This window comes from Dipteris shenzhenensis, chromosome 28 (genome assembly GCF_047967505.1).
Source record: "Dipteris shenzhenensis isolate YYH24624 ecotype China chromosome 28, Dip_SZ_1.0, whole genome shotgun sequence".
Lineage (NCBI taxonomy): Eukaryota > Viridiplantae > Streptophyta > Polypodiopsida > Gleicheniales > Dipteridaceae > Dipteris > Dipteris shenzhenensis.
The window spans coordinates 8,429,232-8,448,405 of NC_141623.1; the positions used below are offsets into that span (position 1 = coordinate 8,429,232).

At 42.4% G+C, this 19,174-nt stretch overlaps 1 protein-coding gene across 2 annotated transcripts in view; it reads left to right on the plus strand.

Moving 5' to 3' along the window:
- LOC147883135 (NAD(P)-binding Rossmann-fold superfamily protein) overlaps window positions 1-18,915 on the plus strand; it is a 117,701-nt gene extending 98,786 nt beyond the window's left edge. For both annotated transcript variants that reach the window (XM_087399779.1, XM_087399780.1), the window contains 2 exons: window positions 3,101-3,158; window positions 18,594-18,915. In XM_087399779.1, the coding sequence (XP_087255905.1) occupies window positions 3,101-3,158; window positions 18,594-18,698 (163 nt within the window). In that variant the 3' untranslated portion in view covers window positions 18,699-18,915. The remainder of the gene's footprint in view (window positions 1-3,100; window positions 3,159-18,593) is intronic.
- Window positions 18,916-19,174: the final 259 nt, after the last annotated feature.

Genomic DNA, 19,174 nt, shown 5'->3' on the forward strand with positions numbered 1-19,174 from the left:
TGTGCCATAATTTCTTCAGTCTGGATTGCGCTCACACGATAAGGTGGCCGATTCGTGGGCTCACTTCTTGAAAGGAGCTTTATAACATGATCTTCAGGTCGTTCTGGAGGAACCTCTCCTTGTAGAGAATGTGAAAAACAATATTTGAAAGATTCTAGAGATTGAAAATTTTCTTTTTCCAAAGGTTTATTCCCATTTGAAGGTCTTTAACAAAGACCATATACTCAAGTCTCAAAATTGCAGACTTTATTGATTTAGCAATGGAAATCTTGTGTTGCTTATTTTGATGCACGAAAATGAGAGTTCTTGCTTTAGAATCAAGAACTAACTCCTTTCTATGGAACCACATTATACCCAAATAGCATCATAATGCTTGAGGGGTGAAATGTAAAACACTTCGTGGTCTACATAGTCCTGTACATGAATTCTGAGCTTTCCAATCAAAGGTGTGACTTTGACTGGATCCCCTTCAAAATCATGCACTGCCTCCAAAGATAATTCCAGTTCTTACGTCTTAATTCCTAGTCTCAAAGCTAGATCTTCTGAAATGAAATTATCGGTAGTTCTTGGATAAAAAAGAATTAAAGCATTCTGATCTCTTACTTTACCCCACGTGAGGCAAAACTCTCAGTTTCTTGGTTCTGTGGTTGTGCCCAACATATGTGGGACTCCTCCCGCCACAAGCTTTGGTGGTTCTCTTGGTGTTTTCAACTCTTATGGACCCGCAGGCCTTTTGGGGCACTCGGCAGCCATATGCCCTTCTTTTCCACAATGGAGACACTCACCCTCCTTTCGGAAGGTTTCAATCTGTTATGGAGTAAACTTTGACTTCCCTTTGAAAGGCTCGACCCTCGGCTTCTGAGGATGAAATCTCTTTGAACCTTGGGTTAGTGCCACAACCCTCTTGCTAGCACCCTTCCCTTTTTCTGCCATAGTGTGAAGGAGGTCTTCCCTTAGTAGTTCAACCACAGAAGCCGAATGAATCAAATCTCGGAGCTTCTTCTTCTTTGAATCAATGCTTACTTGAGTTCGTATATTAGGAAGCGATCCCATTGATATTTTTGAAGCTTCGTCTTTCATGAGATTTCTTTGAAGGGTGTGATCTGAAGATAAGCTATCCAAAGCTTTTGATTATATGTCTCGATAGTGTCAGAGGCTGCCGTGCACACACTTTCCCAGACCGTATGAACATCATCAAAGAAATTCATGGGCAAAAACTTCTCATAAAACTGCTTCTTAAAGTCTTTCCATGTCATTGAAGCCTTTTCTGCAACTAGAAGAGCTCCCCACCAAGCACGGGCACTATTTGTTAGGTGAAGACTTATAATTTTTAACTTGGACTTCTCGCCATAGTGCCCCGTTTGAAGGCTATATCAAATTGACGAATGAATTGCAAAGCATTTTCAATGGATCCATACTTTCCATTAAAAGTAGAGAACTTGACTGCGGAAGTTTTGATTCAACACGTGTACATGCATAACTGTGCTTTGAGATCTGGATCTCCTTCTTGTGTGCTTATGGCGAGAGTGTCCTCGAGATGCAAAAAAAGATGAGGAAGAGAAAGAAGAAGAAGAAGAACTAGAAGAAGATGGGCTTGAACTAGGAGATCTCCTTCCATGCTTTCAGCTTCGTCTTTCGTGAGGCTTTGAGCTCCTCCCTCTTTTTCTTGAAGTATGATGCTTTTGGCGTGATGCAGGACTCGGATGCCACCCCATTTGGGCAGCATATATCCATCTTTGAATCTAGCAACCTTTGCAAATCATTGTATATAATCATCTCATGGGTAGCTTACATTTCTATTAACTCTCTCCCATACTGTGTGAGTGTGGACCTAGCATGTGTGTTGTTGAAATGCGTCTGAATTCTCCTATCAAAGTTTCTGGCTGTGATAGAATGGCTGCTTCCTGAAAATCTAGAATCTTTGCTTGCATATCCTTAATCCTAGCATTGAAACCTTCTAGAAATAGTAGATCCCTGTGCTGCACGTGTCTTTGGATGTCCTCATAGAGCAATAGGGTTGGCAATTTTTGCCCTTGTATATGGAGGTTGGCATAATCGGATGTCTGTGGAGGAGAATAACATACTTCAATGTATACATATGTAGGTGAGGGCCTTCGGAATCAAATCTAAATATATTCAGCATGCTCATCTGTGTCAGTGATATTGATCTATGACTAGAGATATAAGTGAAATAGTACGGCTACTAATTTTGAACCTCATACGTCCTTGTAGTGTACAGCTATGTGTGGGGACAGCAATGTGTATCAAGCATTCTACAATACTGTTAATATCCATGTGGTGTCCGAACTTTGAGCTAAAGCAGCATGATTGCTACGAAGGCGATTATATATAGGCAGCCTTTATAGGGAGAATTGTCATTGAAGCCTCTAGATCTCCTGCAACCCCTTTTTTGAAAAGAGCTTGGCTGTACATGCTTTGCCCTTGAAGCTCAATGTCTTTATAGTCTTCATGTTGTGAGGAGCTCTTTTGGAGTCCTTTGGGATTGCTAGAAACCTTCTTCTTACAACTTTAGTCTACCTATACCATAACAAACCTGCTTGCCTGGTTGCATTGCACGTCGCAGTTGGATTGCTGAGTCTTTGGAGTTATACTTTTGGGTGACAAGGCATTGAAATTTTTGCTTACTCCTCTCAAGATACATCAAGACGTTAATTCCCATCAGGTTTCTCATTCCTATCCTTATCAGGTGCTATTGAATCAGTCATGCTTGAGTGAGTGTCTCATGAAAATCTTTTTCGGTTTAGTAAGAGGTTGATCTTTATTTAAAAGTACGGATTAAGCTTGATTTTTGAAGCTAGCTAACATGCATTCCTATTGCTTTTAATATATGAGTTATGATACGGATCCTGAGTGTCAGCCAATTCCCTATTGAGCTTCGTTTGTTAGGTTAGCTAAATAGCCTTATGGTTGTAATCGTTAATCTCATGTTAGGGAAGTTGGATTCTGTGCCAATTCTTTTGACATTTTTATAAATTTGTTTGCCAGTAAAGCAGAAAGGTGTGCATGTGTGCATGTTTATGACTTGCTTTGTATTCATTAATATTATTTCTTTAACATCTATGATCTCTTCATATGATAGATGGGATGCTTCAAAAAGTGCTACTATAACGAACTTGGTTCTCTTCACTTTTCAAGAGGTAACAATTGAGTGCAATTCTCTACATTGTAAATCTGACATTTAGCATTTTGTATTTTGAATCTCATCTTTGCATTTTAAAGGGAATTCATGAGAGTATGGTGCATGCTTTCATTGTAGAAGTATTGACAACTTTTTGACTAATGGAAGCAATTATTTAAAGGCAGTAAAAAATTTACATGAAATACATTTTTGAAAATCTTCTTTATCAAGTCAGCTAGGCTGATTGTTTCCTTATGAGGAAATAAAAGAAATACATAATCCATGGATAAAAGATGTAATTTAAGGGCTGACTTTCATCGTGACTTCTGTGCCCATTTCTCAAGAGCTTGACAAAACTGAGCTGATGAAGCCCTTGGCACAAATTTTTTGCTTATGTGCATTTGAGGATGCAGATGGTGGGCATTTGTTATAGAATCTATTTTTTCAATAATTAACATGATGCTAGGTGGTGATGAAGTTGGTTGGGATCTTATATTAGCAAGCCTATGCTATGCCCGAAACGGATGGTATGATGGTGGTGATTCCACATGATGAGATTGGATTTTTTCCGAATCTCTCCTTTTTGAGAACCTAGAATCTGTTCATCCCAGGTCTACTTGACAATGGATCAACATAAGGATACCCCTTAGTTTTGAGTATCCCCCAACAGTCATATTTTAGCCTCCTGGGGGTCGCAATACATGATTCCAAAAGAGACCCAGCATAAAAAGCACATTCTTGAAGGTAATTCAAGTACACTTCCTTTTGTGAGCTGTCATTTTTATCTTGCAAGATGACTAGGGAGGCAATGGGCCTGGATTTTGAAAGAAATTGAGGATGGATTCAAGAAGTTAGTATACTAAAGGCTTTATCCCCAACCCCATGTGAAGGAGTCATGATATGCATGAAGGAATGTCTCAGGACGTGTTGAAAAAATAGACATTCCAGAACCTAGAGTACAAGACATTGTGGGAAGAGCTTAACATGGCCTCATCGAAAGGTCAGGCACTATGAAGAGACGAAAGTGGAAACATGAGACTACCAAGAATTGATAAAGACGTGTAAAGCAGGGGATGCAAAGTTTCTTTGGGTAAAAGATGTGCAAGAACGAGGGATGGTAAAAAACCTGCACATGGTGAAACACAAGAGAATTCAAATAGTCACAAGGGTCAATGTCCTTTCTCAAAGGATCTGGCATTAGCACTCTATAAGCTAAACGTCCTTTGTGCCCAAATAATGTAGGAAAAGTTTTGGCTGTTCTTGAAGTGAAAACAGGAAACTTGTAAGTGATCTGGCCCTACTCAAGTTACTGCACAAAAGAGCAGGAAGATAGCAGAAATACAACAGCAGGTTGATATCCCTGCCAAGGAGGTGTCTTAGGAGGTGGTTCCATATGTTGAAGTCATTGTTCCATTTTGGTGATGCCATTTTTGTTCCTCTCCTATCGCTGCCCCTGGTTGCTGCATTGAGCATTCTCTTCCAGCTCCTGCTCCAGCTCGTTCCGTCTTGCTCCAGCTGCTCCTGCTTTCTGCCATAGCTGCTGCTACCTGCTCGCCTGCTCACAGTACCACAGAGGCCCCACAGCTTCCAAATTCTTGCCTCTGCTCCAGCTGACCACTTGGCCCCCAACAGCGTCTTCATACCTTTAATAACTCTCTTTCTCGATGGTGAGCTGAGGCCCGTACGGTCTGGAAAAGTGGACTTCACCAACTCCACTTTATCCTCAATTAGGACTCTTGTACTCCCTCCGCAAGGCTCGAGATACGGATAAGGACAAAGGCGAGCATCTGCTACCACCAATCCATGGATATACACATGGGAGTTTGCATATCGGGATGAGACGAGAGAGGCCGGAGGAGTACGTGGATCCGGTGGGGTTGTAGTTTGGTACGGATCATCTCTCACAAGGATGATCACATGCCACATTTTTTTGGATCCGGATGAGGAGCACATTGTCGAGAGAGAATTTCATCGCAGTCGAGCTGCGGGGAATTTCGCCTTCTTGGAGACTTCAACGGGAGGACCACTGACCTCCAGGTACCAATTATTGGTTTTCAGAATGACTTGATTGTGTTGCCTGGCATTGATTTACTTGAGGCAATGTCTCTCCAGTAGTTACAGATCGACGATCACCAGTCACCTCATATGAGGAAGTATCTCCCACGTGTTTGCAGATTGACGATCCCCAGTAACCTCGTATGGGCATGCCTTCGTTGATATGTAGGATGCATGACTTGATCATACAATGGTTTGGAGAGATGGACATTGGTGGGATCACTTGTTTCCCACATGGAGGAGGGACCAGCATGTCTGACTATCTTATGGGATCCATTGCCTTCCTCTCTCATACCATTGACTTCTAAATTCCTCTTCCACCTCCTGGAGCTGATCATACATATCTTTTCTTTAGCTTATCTAACCCATTACCACCACCAAGCACATCACACCCCACTTCACTTCTCCTCTCTTTCCTTCTCTCTTTTTCTCTCTTTTATCCTCACCTTTTCTCTCTTTTTTCTTCTCTCTTTTTAGTCACTTTAATTCAAAGAATGCAAGAGTCTTCAATGTCAGGCTGTCACTCTATTTTTTCTTTTGCATCTCGTGACAAGGGCATGCTCGATGGTAATTAGCCCTTGCCTATGCCGCCTGCCTCTTCAATATGCTTGAGGACCTTGATGATATCCCTCTTCTAGAGGATAGAGCCACACTTATCACCCGTTCTCTACATGATGCCGCGATCTAGTCGTTCCCTCATACCACTAGATCCACCTATCCATTGCTCATTTGGGTTGGTTCCCTGCAATTGCTGGTATGATGATGAATATAAGGCCTTGTGCCGTCAGCTCAGACTCAAGGACAAACATCACCTTCCAATGAGATTGAGACCAAATAAGAGTATCACCGTTTGGTCCGTGTGAAGAAGGAAAACTTTATCCGTCGGAATGAGGAGAACCTATTATTAAACATTCTGTTTAGTAATAATTCCAAGGATTTCTGGCAAAAGTTTCTCGAGCAGAGGTCCACGTTCACCTGCCGATCATGTGGCGTGCACGTGCACACACATGAACACACTCACGCACACTTACTTTATGACATCGCTCGTCAGTCTACACCAGACCTCCCACATCACCTACACTAGACCTCCTACATCTATCACGTCCTGGTTCTTGCTCACTCTCAACACTTGATATCAAACACTCAACCCTCAAGCTTCGCAATGGCCTAGCCACAGATCACTAGGAAGTATGTTTGACAACATTGCACATGGGATTGGTACTCTAGCCCCCGATCTTGGCAAAGCTAATCAATGCAGAAGTTTGCATTGATTTCCCCCTGCACCTGTACGTTTAATATCGTTGACTCAATCTACAAGGAGGGGATCCCATGACTCCAAAGTATCACGATCGGACATCTTGGACATAAAATTAATGCAGAAGCACTTCACACTTATGTTACTCGAGAGACAATATGAGGGATTCAGAGGATGGGACCTTGAGTCAAATCATGGTATATTGGACACATCTTTACAATTGTAGGCACAGGGGGATCAAAGGAGTTGCTTGAACACGCACATGGTTTGTAGGCTTGGGACTATAGATGGACAAACTACTGTTTCAGTATGGCCTTGAGGCTCCCTCCATTTCGCTCTACCAGGAGGTGAACCAAATAAGATCTTTTGCAACTCCAGAAATATAGGACTTGGCTAGCGCCTACTGAGCTTTTGTTTAAATTGAGAGATCACTAATGGATCTTTGAGGAGGGGTTTACAAAACAACTGGGCTACACCCATCTTATCTCCCACATGCATTGAGGATCTTGATCGGTGAGTTTCGGGTATCTTCACATAAGCTATGAGTTAAGACATGACGATGTTGGGGTTAAAGTCTTAGTTCTCCTACGTGGGGAGGCATGTGTGCATCTAAGATTTGAAAGGGGTTCCTGTCATGTCACAGATATCGGTTGCAACCTATGAATGGTCAGTTTTTGGACACTGCGTGGTGTTTGTATGGATGGAGGTGTGCACACTCATTGGTGCATGGCGATGGCGAGATGAGCTATAAGGTCTCTCAGATAGGTGTTGGTGACTTCTTCTTGTCTTGCGCTAGTCTGGAGAGTTCAAGTAGCCCTCTCTCATGAGAGTTATCGGCTCTCGTGTGCTCTTTACCTATCTGATATATGCAACTGTTGGTGTCTAGACAATGTGTGGGAGTCCTTAATTTATGAGTCGTGTGAGTTCTTTATAAGGCCGACAAAACCCGGTAGGGCTAAGGCACTTTTGATTGTTTGTTGCAAAGTAATATTATGTCAATACATACTGTATTTAAGTCTCATGCTTGTGTGAAGTCTATGTGCAGAGAGAAGACTACAAAATTGTTATCAGATTATGTGGGAATAACTTGTGTTTGTGTCAGGAGGGATGTTTGCTGGGTTTGCATCGCTTATGACTCTGAGAGCAACAAAAAGGGATCATGCATTTTGTTTTCTAACATTTGGTAGTAGAGCCCCCAGGTCATGAGGGGTTGTGGAAAATAGGAGGTTTGTTTAACTCTTGTGAGTTTGTGTCTGAGGCCTGGACCGTGAGTTAGCTTTTGCACTTGAAGTTGTTGACTGGACATCATGGACTCTCTAAAGAAGTATAAATCCGAAGTAGCTGTTGTCATATTTAATGGTAGAAATTTCTTGACCTGGTTGTTGTCCACTTGACTCTGGTTTCTTCGAAATTTCTCGACGTGGTAATTGTCCACTCGACTGTGGTTTATTTACAAGAACGTGTGGGGTATGGTATCAGGAACTGAAAATAAGCCAAAAGGTGGTGGAACTTAAGCAGGTAAGATTTCATCTTGTGAACAAAAGAACGAACGGGCTTCAGGCATGATGGGTCGCGCACTTGGAGCAAAGTAATTTCACCATCTTGTCGTTTCAAATATTGCAAAAAATAATTGGAAGCTTTGTTCATTGTCAAGGCCTTGTTAAAGCAATATTTATTTGCCTTGTAGATGGTGTCACCACAATGTAAATATCCTAAGTTAAAGTACAGTTGACCATTTGTTTGATCATAATTAAAGAGTTTTTCCATACGGGTTAATTATGTTCAAAAGCGTTTTTCTATTGGTCAAAGAATTGACTACGGTCACATATACTTGACTTCGATCAAGTAAGCTTGATCTCGGTTAGGAAGACTTGGTTTATACCAAGAAGGTTAACTGCGGTTAACCAAGATGTGCCAACTTCGGTTGGAGAGTTGTTCCAACTTCGGTTGGAGAGACTTGACTATAATTAAGGCACCTCGACCCTTGTCAAAGCCTCTTAATTATGATCAAGAGCGTTGACTCCGATCAACCTAAGAATAAATATATTTTTATATTTGTTATGTGTGCACATGTGTTCAGTGGGGACGCCCACCATGACTAGAATTAGTCCACAGTGTGTTATTTGCATGCAAAGCGCTACAATTAATGGGTGCCATGGTGGTGCACTTTAATAATTGTTGCAGGTACTAGGAAGAGTTATTTTCCTAAGTGCAATGGAGCCTCACAAGAGTCTAGGAGGTGGTTCGCGTGACCAAGTGTTTCGAAGACTTCAGAGTTGCCCTTAGTGGCATGTAATTAGGAAAGTTATGTAGAGTTTGACAAGTGGCTTGTTGCCAAGAAAGAGAGCCTAAGAGCTCATGTAATGATTCATTCACATTTTGATTATGTATGAACAGCTTCCACGCTGAACTCATGTACTCCATTTTCTCTTTGATGAATAAAAACCTTCGGGGGGGTTCAGCCCGACGATTGTCCTGGGCCCTAGTGTATTTGTTGAGAGAGGGAGAGCAAATGAGAGTGTCTTTGCTGTCTTTTACGAAGGAGGTTTCATTGGTATCAGAGCAGGTTTTGCCCTCTTCTTGAAGGGGACACGATTCTAGCTGTTTGAAAGAGATGCGTATAAGAGATACATGGAAATCAGCATGAAGGAGAAGGGAATTCAAGAGCTGCGTGTGAACGTGTGTATAGTTTGAGTAAAAAGTAATCTACTCGACGAGCGAATTAATCACTATTTTGCAAATAGGTCCGTCGCTAGGGAGAAAGCGCATGTTGTGCTGAGTATTATTCTTGCAAATCTGAGCGCATCTAAGATTGGTGTATCTGCAAATGGATAGCTTTATGAGCACTGTCGAGGGGAAAGACTCCACAATTATGCGTCTGGCACTTGTTGCTGAGAATGGAATCTCCTCGATAAACTGCGTGGAAGAGATCAGCCTACCCCTTATGAGTGACGAAATCGAATGTTGATAAGGCGTTGTAAATTGCAGAAGCAGGTCCTTTCGTCAACATATTCCGCCAACAATTCTTTGGCAGACCTGAGGTTAAGCTGACCTCAACACAGTCAGTTTAACCCTGGTTTAGTTAGTCTGGCCTAACTTGACTCAACCACACTAGTCTGGTAACTGTAACCAGAATGTGACCAGTCTAGTTAGTCTAGTTGCAGACTAACCAAACCAGACCCAGTCAGTCTGGTTAGTGTAACCAGCTGGTTACTTGATCTGTTTATTGTCCTCCCCCCCCGCCCCCCCCGGCCAAAAAAGAAAAGACAGTTGCAAAGACTGTTTCTGCTAGCAGTTTTCACCTATCTAAGAGAGTATTTACTGTCAGAAAAAGCAGAAAAGCAGAGAAATCAGAGATTTCCAGAAAAGAGTATGCATGCCCTTGAGCCGTGAAAAGAGGGAAAAACAAATGCATTCTGAGTGCTTTTTGCAGCAACCAGGAAAGGGGCAACACAATTGTTGATGCTTTGGCCACTTTGTGGGTATATGCCTTGAGTTGACAGCCCGGTACTGGCATAGATTGTGAATGCAAGACACCTCTTGTTGAGGTAATTTTTCTCTTTGAAAAGCAAAGGCAGTGTGCATCAGTTGCATACACAGTGTGTGTGAGAAACTTGCAGATCTCAAACGACTTGTAAGAGAATGGCTCAATCACCTATTCAGTGGGATTCACAAGATAGGGATGCACATCCAAGATAGAGAAGTGTGCAGCAAACTCAGCAAGAATTTGAGCAGATGGTACGCACTTGTATGTAGGAGATGGAAAATATCAGAAGGGATCCAAGAGCTCAGCATTTGTTTCAAGAAAAAACCATGCCTAATGCAACTTATGATGTGCCAATGCCAAAGGCACACTCTCGTGTACAGCCAAAGAGAGAGAGATCTCATAGGGGACGGTCTCATAGCAGGAAGAGATCGAGGCATCATCACCGATCTCCAAGTCCTTCACCGTCTACCTCGAGCTCCGACTTCTGTATCTTCTTCTTTATCAGATACACCATCCAGGAAAAGGAGGAAACACAAGAAGTCTAGGAAGAGCAAGTCTTCTAGAGAGACCAAGGAATTTAAAGATGGAGGTAAATGTGTCAAGTTTATGACCTATAATGGACAATAGGGTCATACAGACAAAGCATTGCAGTTCATTAGACAGTTTGATGCTGCATTCGGTACAGAAATTTCTTCAGAATCCTCCAAGTTGAGAATGGTTAGTTTGCACTTGACAGCGATAGCTAGTGCATGGTGGAGTGCACAGACCACAGATGGGTCAGCCCCAAAGAGGTGGAAAGGCCTCAAGAAAGCCTTCTATCAACAGTTCATGCCTAAATAGTTTAGAGATCATGTTCTTCAAGATTGGGATAGTTTGCATATGGATGCAGGAGATACAGTGGATGCGTACAACCAAAAGTTTTGGGATGCTTATTTGCAAGTTACACCTTTCAAAAAGATCTCCAAAAGAACCTAAATGAGAAAGTACAGAGCAGGTCTCAGTCCAAAAATCTAGGCAGTGGTAAATGCTTTGGGATCAAAGAACATTCAAGACATTATGCATTCAGCTTCAGTAGCTAGTCTCGTGCCATTGCAAGATCCATCCACAGTGCTATCCTTGCATGAAGGAGGTGCTGAAAGGAAGAAAACTGATTTTTCAAAATTAGAAAAGAAGAAAGATGGTTCTTTTTGAATGTGCATTGATTATTGTGCATTGAATAAGATGACCATAAAAAATAGATTTCTGATACCACGCATAGATGATGTGCTTGACCAGCTCAGAAGAGCAACAGTTTTCTACAGGATAGACTTGAAGATGGCTATCATCAAGTTAGAATACAACCACAAGATGTGCATAAGACAGCAGCTTTTTGCACTACATTCGGGTTGTATGAATACTTAGTGATGCCTTTTGGGTTGACAAATGCTCCAGCCACATTCAATAGAATGATGGATCGCATCTTCCGAAAGTACAGGCACTTCACGGGTACTTTCTTTAATGATATCCTAGTCTTTTCAAAGACAGAAGAAGAGCACATGGAACATCTTGCTTTGGTATTTCAAGAACTTCGAAATCATCAGCTTTTTGCCAATAGCAAGAAAAGTGATGTGTTTTTGGAAGAGATCCATTATTTGGGCCATATAATATCCAAGAATGGGATAGAGATGGATCCTGCAAAGATCCGAGCCATCTAAGAATGACCTGAGCTGAAAACTGTGCATGAAGTCCGTAGTTTTTTGGGACTTTGCTCCTACTATAGGAGATTTATTACGCATTTTGCTGATATCGCAGCTCCACTACATGACCTTACTAAGAAAAATGCAGCCTTCACATGGGGAATGCCACAGAAGAAAGCAGTCAATACACTCAAGGAGAAGTTGACTACAGAGCCTATTCTTGTAGTCTTGGATCTTTATCAACCTTTTGATGTTGATTGCGATGCCTGTGGATAGTGTGTTGGGGCTGCATTACCTGAAAATGGACATGTAGTAGCTTATGAGAGCCGAAGATTGCGTGATGCTGAAATATATTTGGGAATCTATGAAAAATAATTGGTGGTTGTAATTCATGCTGTGAACACATGGAAGCATTATCTTTGGGTGCAGATTTTATTGTTAAAACAGATCACCAAAGTCTGAGATATTTTCTAACTCAGACAAAACTCTCTGAGAAGCGTATGAAATAGGCAAATATGCTGTCAACGTATCATTTTCAGATTGTCCATACTCAAGGAATTCTGAACAGAGTGGCAGATGCCTTGTCCTGAAGACCCCAGGTCAACAATGTGACCATTGCTTATCATCAGGACCTGGAAGGCATGAGGGAGCAATATGCTAATGATGCAGATTTTGGTGAGATTTTACAGCAAATGCAAGAGGGGCAGTCCACGAGTCACTATTCCCTGAAAGATGGGTATCTAATGAAAGATGACTGCCTATGCATCACCCAGGAGATGAGGAAAAAGATTTTAGAAGAATGCCATGCACCTCCCTATGCTGGACATAGAGGAATTACAGCGACAACTCTAGCACTAGAGAGGTATTTCTTTTGGCCAAGGATGCAGAAAGATATACATCAGTTTGTTACTGAATGCCTTATGTGTCAGAAAGTGAAGTATGATAGACGGAAGGCACCTGGCCTACTTATGCCTCTTCCCGTGCCTAGACACCGTGGGAAAGTATTACAATGGACTTTATTTTTGATTTGCCAAGATCAAAGTAAGGGAATGATGGGATTTGGACTATCATTGATAGATTCAGCAAGCAAGCTCATTTCATTTCGGTTCGCAAAACCATAAAGGCAGATCATATGGCTAAGCTCTTCATGGCACAAATTTTTAAGCATCATGGTATGCCTAAGTCCATTGTCAGTGATCGAGATCCCAGAATGACCAGTCTATTCTGGAGAGCTTTATTTGATAATATGGGGACAAACCTGAATTTTTCTTCTTCTTTCCATCCCCAGGCAGATGATCAAAGTGAAGTAGCAAATTCTACAACATTGGATATGCTGAAATGCTACGTGGGTGACCAAGGTTCAGATTGGGAAAAGTACCTACCATTGGTAGAGTTTGCTTACAATAATACAGTACACAACTCTACAGGGAAAGCCCCCTTTGAGATCATCTATGGGAAGGTGATTCTGCCCCCTATCCTGAGGACCAAGGACGAAATATTTGCAGCTGATCAGTTTGTGAGAGACCTCCAGACATCTTACAGCCAAGTCCGGACAGCAATTGAAAGGTCTCAAGAAAAGCATGAAAGAGCTGTAGATAAGCATAAGAGACATTTAGATCTCAAGGAAGGGGATCGGGTACTTTTGAAGTTCGAGAAAGCTAGGCTCCACAAACTTAAGGGCAAACAGAAAGTGTATGCAAAGTTATCTCCTAGGTACTATGGCCCTTTCAGGATTACAGAAAGAATAAATGAGGTTGCTTATAGGTTAGCATTGCGAGAGCATTGGAGGATTCACAATGCATTCCATGTGAGTCTTCTAAAGAAATTTCAAGGGCTAGAGCCTAAAGAAGCAATATCAGAGGATCCACCAGAAGTGGATGAGCTGGAGGAGGTCCTTCATCCAGAGCAGATCATGTACCATATTCTACGCAAAGGCCCTTAGGGCAAGGAATTTTACAGGTACCTTGTAAAATTCAAGAATTATACGGCATTGAATGCCAAGTGGATGGATGAAGACATGTTGTCCGATCAACCACAGCTTTTGGATGTTTACAAGGAAGCTTTTCAGTTGAGGTCAACTGAATAGAAGCCGAGGGGAAGTCACCATAATATAAATATCCTAAGTCAAAGTACAGTTGACCATTTATTTGATCATAATTAAAGAGTTTTTCCATCTGGGTTAATTATGGTCAAAAGAGTTTCTCTATTGGTCAAAGAATTGACTACGGTCACAGATACTTGACTTCGGTTAAGTAAGCCTGATCTCAGTCAGGATGACTTGGTTTATACCAAGAAGGTTAACTGCGGTTAACCAAGATGTGCCAACTTCGGTTGGAGAGACTTGACTATAATTAAGGCGCCTCGACACTTGGTCAAAGCCCCTTAATTATGATCAAGAGCGTTGACTCTGGTCAACCTGAGAATAAATATATTTTTATATTTGTTATGTGTGCACATGTGTTCAGTGGGGACGCCCACCGTGACTAGAATTAGTCCACAGTGTGTTATTTGCATGCAAAGCGCTAACAATTAATGGGTCCCATGGTGGTGCGCTTTGTTGCAGGTACTAGGAAGAGTTATTTTCCTAAGCGCAATGGAGTCTAACAAGAGTCTAGGAGGTGGTTTGCGTGACCAAGTGTTTCAAAGACTTCAGAGTTGCCCTTAGTGGCATGTAATTAGGAAAGTTATGTAGAGTTTGACAAGTGGCTTGTTGCCAAGAAAGAGAGCGTAAGAGCTCATGTAATGATTCATTCACGTTTTTATTATGTATGAACAGCTTCCACGCTGAACTCATGTACTCCATTTTCTCTCTGATGGATAAAAACCTTCGGGGGGGTCCAGCCCAACGATTGTCCTGGGCCCTAGTGTATCTGTTAAGAGAGGGAGAGAGGAAGAGCAAATGAGCGTGTCTTTGCTATCTTTTACGAAGGAGGTTTCAAATGGGAGAATCTGAAGGACTCCGGGTTTTCTTAAACGTATCCAGGCATTATTTACACAGCGTAAAGTCTTTTTGCTCCCACGTAGGGAGACGTGTGTGCATCTAAGGTTTGAAAGGTGTGCCTCGTATAGCACAGATATCAGCTGTAACCTATGAATGGTTGGCTTGTGGACATTGGCATTTGTGTGGATGGAGGTGTGAGCACTGATTGGTGCATGGCGGTGACTACATAGGGTCTCTCAAACGGGTGTTGGTGACGACTTCTCCTGCGACAATATGGAGAGTTCAAGCAGCCTGCTCTCATGAGAGTCGGCTCCCGTGTGCTCTTTACCTGTCTGATATGTGCTGGTGTTGGTGTCTAGACAGAGTGTAGGAAATGAAAATCAGAGGTAGAGTTTCCCACGCTCCTATTGAAATTTAGGAATATTCATTATTGCATGCAAAGTGGTTGGAAGAGGATGATTTGGTAGATACACCTCACTTGTTACAGCTCTACCTTGAAGTGTTTGAACTAGAGCCAACTTTGGTTGTGTCTCCTTCAAGCTCAACAAAGCATAGATCTGGAGCATTGCTGATGCTCAAGAGAGGGATCGTATCTCTGTTGCTTTTATACAGATAGGCTCAGATATCTGGAGGTTCTTGGCAACATTGTATGTTCACCCGAGGTAGTGCTTGTTGACTGTATATCTACCTTGGTACTTCTATGATGAGTGTACTAGTCACTATGAGATAGTTTTTGCAATGTATATGGACTGCTATCCTAGGCTCTGAAGAATGATTATTCATATATGCTATGTCAGTTTGTAATACATGCTTTTATGATGGCATATTCACATGTATTTCAGTTATTGCATATTCTTGTAGCATCCAGATGCAATTGAGGTCACTGGCCATCTTTCAAGAGGGGGGTATTTCACAAGGACGAGAGTTTGCAACATGTGGGCAGGACCCTGGAAAACTGAAGGGCAGGGCCATGGGATGTGGCTGTTCAAGATTTTCCCAAAGGGAGGGCGATGTGAGGGACAACGGGAGGGGGTTGGAAAGTTGTGCGATGGGTTGGGCAGCTACGCTAGGGGACTATCAGGGGCTAAGGGAGGAGGGGCTGCGAAGGAGAGAGGATTGGAGCAGAATGGGGCTAGGACCTGCGTTAGGGGGTGGGGAAGCTGCACAAGGCGGTTTGGCTGTGTGAGGGGGTGGGGAGCTGTGTGAGGGGATCTGTGAGGAAGTTGGGCATGAGAGAGGAGAAGAAGAAGAATATATTATCGTCCTCTGAAGACCAAAAATCGGCCTATGGGACCTGAAACAATACAAAACCTTACATACATAAAGACTCCTCCCTCAAAGGGGAGGGTAATAAGAGAAACTACCTTTATGTCTAGGTGAGTTTTTGTGCTTGAAAAGCTTAGATACAAATGTTCCTAAAGCTGAGGGTGAGGCCTTATGTAGCAAATCAGCTAGTCTGTTATGTCCCTCAAGAAGAGAGCTGAACTTTTTCCTAATGTGTGCATAGTAAGGGCATATCATTACGTGTTCGGAGGTCTCGCAGGCCTATGAGACGAAGTAAACTCAAGAAATTAACTCACACAAGCCACTGTGGGCTGAAGTAAAGGGCTCTCTAAGACCCTTGCTGAGCGCTAAGCTAATAATCTCAAGCCTCAAAACCCAGACATACAAAGCTAGTGCTCCAAACACATATCCGGGTGCCATGGTGGCTCTCCAATGAGTTGTATTTACGTCTTCGGAGGTCTCGCAGGCCCATGAGATGAAGTATACTCAAGAAATTAACTCATACAAGCCACTGTGGGCTGAAGTAAAGGGCTCTCTAAGACCCTTGCTGAGCACTAAGCTAATAATCTCAAACCTCAAAACCCAGACATACAAAGCTAGTGCTCCAAACACATATCCGGGTGCCATGGTGGCTCTCCAATGAGATGTGAAGATGTCTCATATGTACGTCTTTCGAGCTGTCTCCCGTTGTGGCGGGTGGCGTGGTCTCCATAATCTCTGTATCTGGTAGAGCAATGATGGGCTGGACCTCTATCATGCATGCTTTGGTCGGCCTCTACATTGTGCGTGGTGGCTCCATGGCTCCATGCTGTCTCTTCCTGCTGATCCATTATGCCCTCATGTCGGCTATCTTCTCCTGATGACTGAGGTCTTACTCCGAATCATCCGATAGGTCGCTCCCCTAGAAGGGCGCTACATACATGGCTGTGGCGTATATATGAATAAATAATTATGATACAGTATTTATATATTCTATATGCTATTTGTGACTTGGCAGTAGGAATTCCAATATTTTGGCTGTAAAGATCCTGTATAGTATCAATGGTGTCCTTTGTTTGATGAGGTTTTACCAGGTTATGGGTCATGCCTTAAAACAAGATGTGGTATAAATGGTCCTTGTGTAATGCCTCACACTGCGCATAACCTTGTAAAATGCCGAACAGTGCATTTTTCACACTGTTTTACTTCACCTCCACTCTCTAGTCCTCCTACTCAGCCTCGCAGCCCACTCAGCCTCTAGTCCACAGCCTCTAGTCCACCTCTCACTGCTCGGCCCTCCCTTTCCTCTCAGCCTCTTCTTCTCACTGCTCATCCCCTTTCTCTCAGCCCCCTCCTCTATATTTATATGCTCTTTGTTCTATATTATTCTGCATCTCTATGGCATTGCAAACATCTTCATCAATTTACATTTCAGGTTTTTAATGGATTTTTATTTGTTTCTAAAGTTTAAAGCTTAAGTGGAATCTGTAGAGCTGTTAAAAGTGATTTTGTTTTCATATTTGGTATTTTCCCATGTGATTTGACGACGTGTCCCTGTTCCCTCTGCCATGTCCCCCCATCCTGAAATGTTTCCGGTCCTAGCATTGTACATTTTCGGTTGGTCCCATTCTAACTATGGTGTAAAGAAAGGAGACGGGACGATACAAAATGAAATGGGAGCAAGGGGGGAGGCTAAAAGAGAGAGTCAGGGGGGCGAGGAGAACTATGCCGATACTGCTGCTATATAAATCCAATGAATAGCTCTTGGCGGAATAGCTGAGAAAGCATGTCAATCTTGCGCTAAGTGAAATGAGTGGCATGGCGAAGAGAGACATTGGAGAGGACATGGGACAACCGTATGAACAAGTGGATAAACAAAAGGAATGAGGAAGGTGGGAGGGGAAGTGGGATATGCATATAGGGAAAGAGAAGGTGGTGGGGACGGTGCCCATTATACACCGTGTGAGGAGATGGAGAATCATGGAGGAGGAAGAAACTCTTTTAGAGACTATCATTGCATGGGGGACTGCAAGGCCTAGGGAACCGCCTAATGGTGGGCGAGCTTGTTCCATGAGGGGGGAGGAGGGATCCTTCTATACAATCATTATCACACTTCTCCACCCTTTTACAAATTTTAAGCATAGGCTCTTCTGCCTATGATTACATAGGATTCGTTGTCACCATCTGTCTTTTTTGGCTACTTTCGCCATGTGTCCCTTTCAAAATATTCCATGGCAACAAATGGAAGGAACGAGAGCCTAACTCCACACAAGGCCATCAAACCAAGGAGAAACATCATTCAGTTTACACCTGATTTGCAATAACCCACTTTCGCCTTCACAACAGTCAAATCCCTTCTCATCAATATCCGGTTAGTCAACTAGGTGTGAGGCTCTTCTTCATCATTGCTTGTGATACATCACCATACTTCTTTACAATTCAATTCATGTGTTTTATTTTCAACATCTATTATTCATGGATCTATTAAAATTCCTTCTTGTGCTTCAATCTAAATTCATGTCGACGGAGGTATACCTTATAGCAATCAAGTACAAATAAATTGTAGGTGAGGCTACTATTTATTAAAATACTGTCTTTTGTTTGCTACATTTCTTAGCTAGACTTTTTATTTGCGATTGCTAAAGGTGGGATTGCATGAAATTACTGTGATTCAGCTAAATGGAAAGCTGATCCTTCTCTCACTTTCAGAACATTAAGAGAGCTGTATCATACAAATGGATTAGTGGACTGATTGTACTTGTTTAATTGCCTTGCAGGCAGAGCAACATGAGGCGAAAACGCTTGAAGAAGTCAAACAGCATGAACCTGAGTTTTATAAGAAGGTATGCAGAGTTCTGCAGAAAGCAGAGCAATTTTTTTAATTTCTTGATCTTCTGAGGGCGGTCATTTGGCATATAAGGCGCATGGTCTGCTGTAATGGAACCTGGTTTTGTTCTGAAGTAAAGCTTTGCACAGGTTTTTGGTTGTCCATTGACTTTGCATCAGCCTCATGGTTTAATGTTGCAATGCATGCATATTACTCATACCATTTGATTCTGACATGAGTTTCTGCATCCTGTTTTGAACCTTTGACTGCTTTTGGGGTCTTGTGTCTATCTATACAACCTGCATCCTCTGAATTCCTCTGCTCCCTTCATTTGCACTGGTCCAGTGGTGGTTCAAAAACGATCATTCTCATAATAAATGCCATGTGCAAGCATCAAATAAGCTCATGGTCATTTTCAAGTACACCAAAAGCTGCTCAAGGGTTTTAGGGGGGTTGAGGTAGGGCTAGGTTTGCAACTCAATTTTTTTGGGAAGATCTGAAGGCATCTGAGTGTTAGGGAGCTAGGGGGAT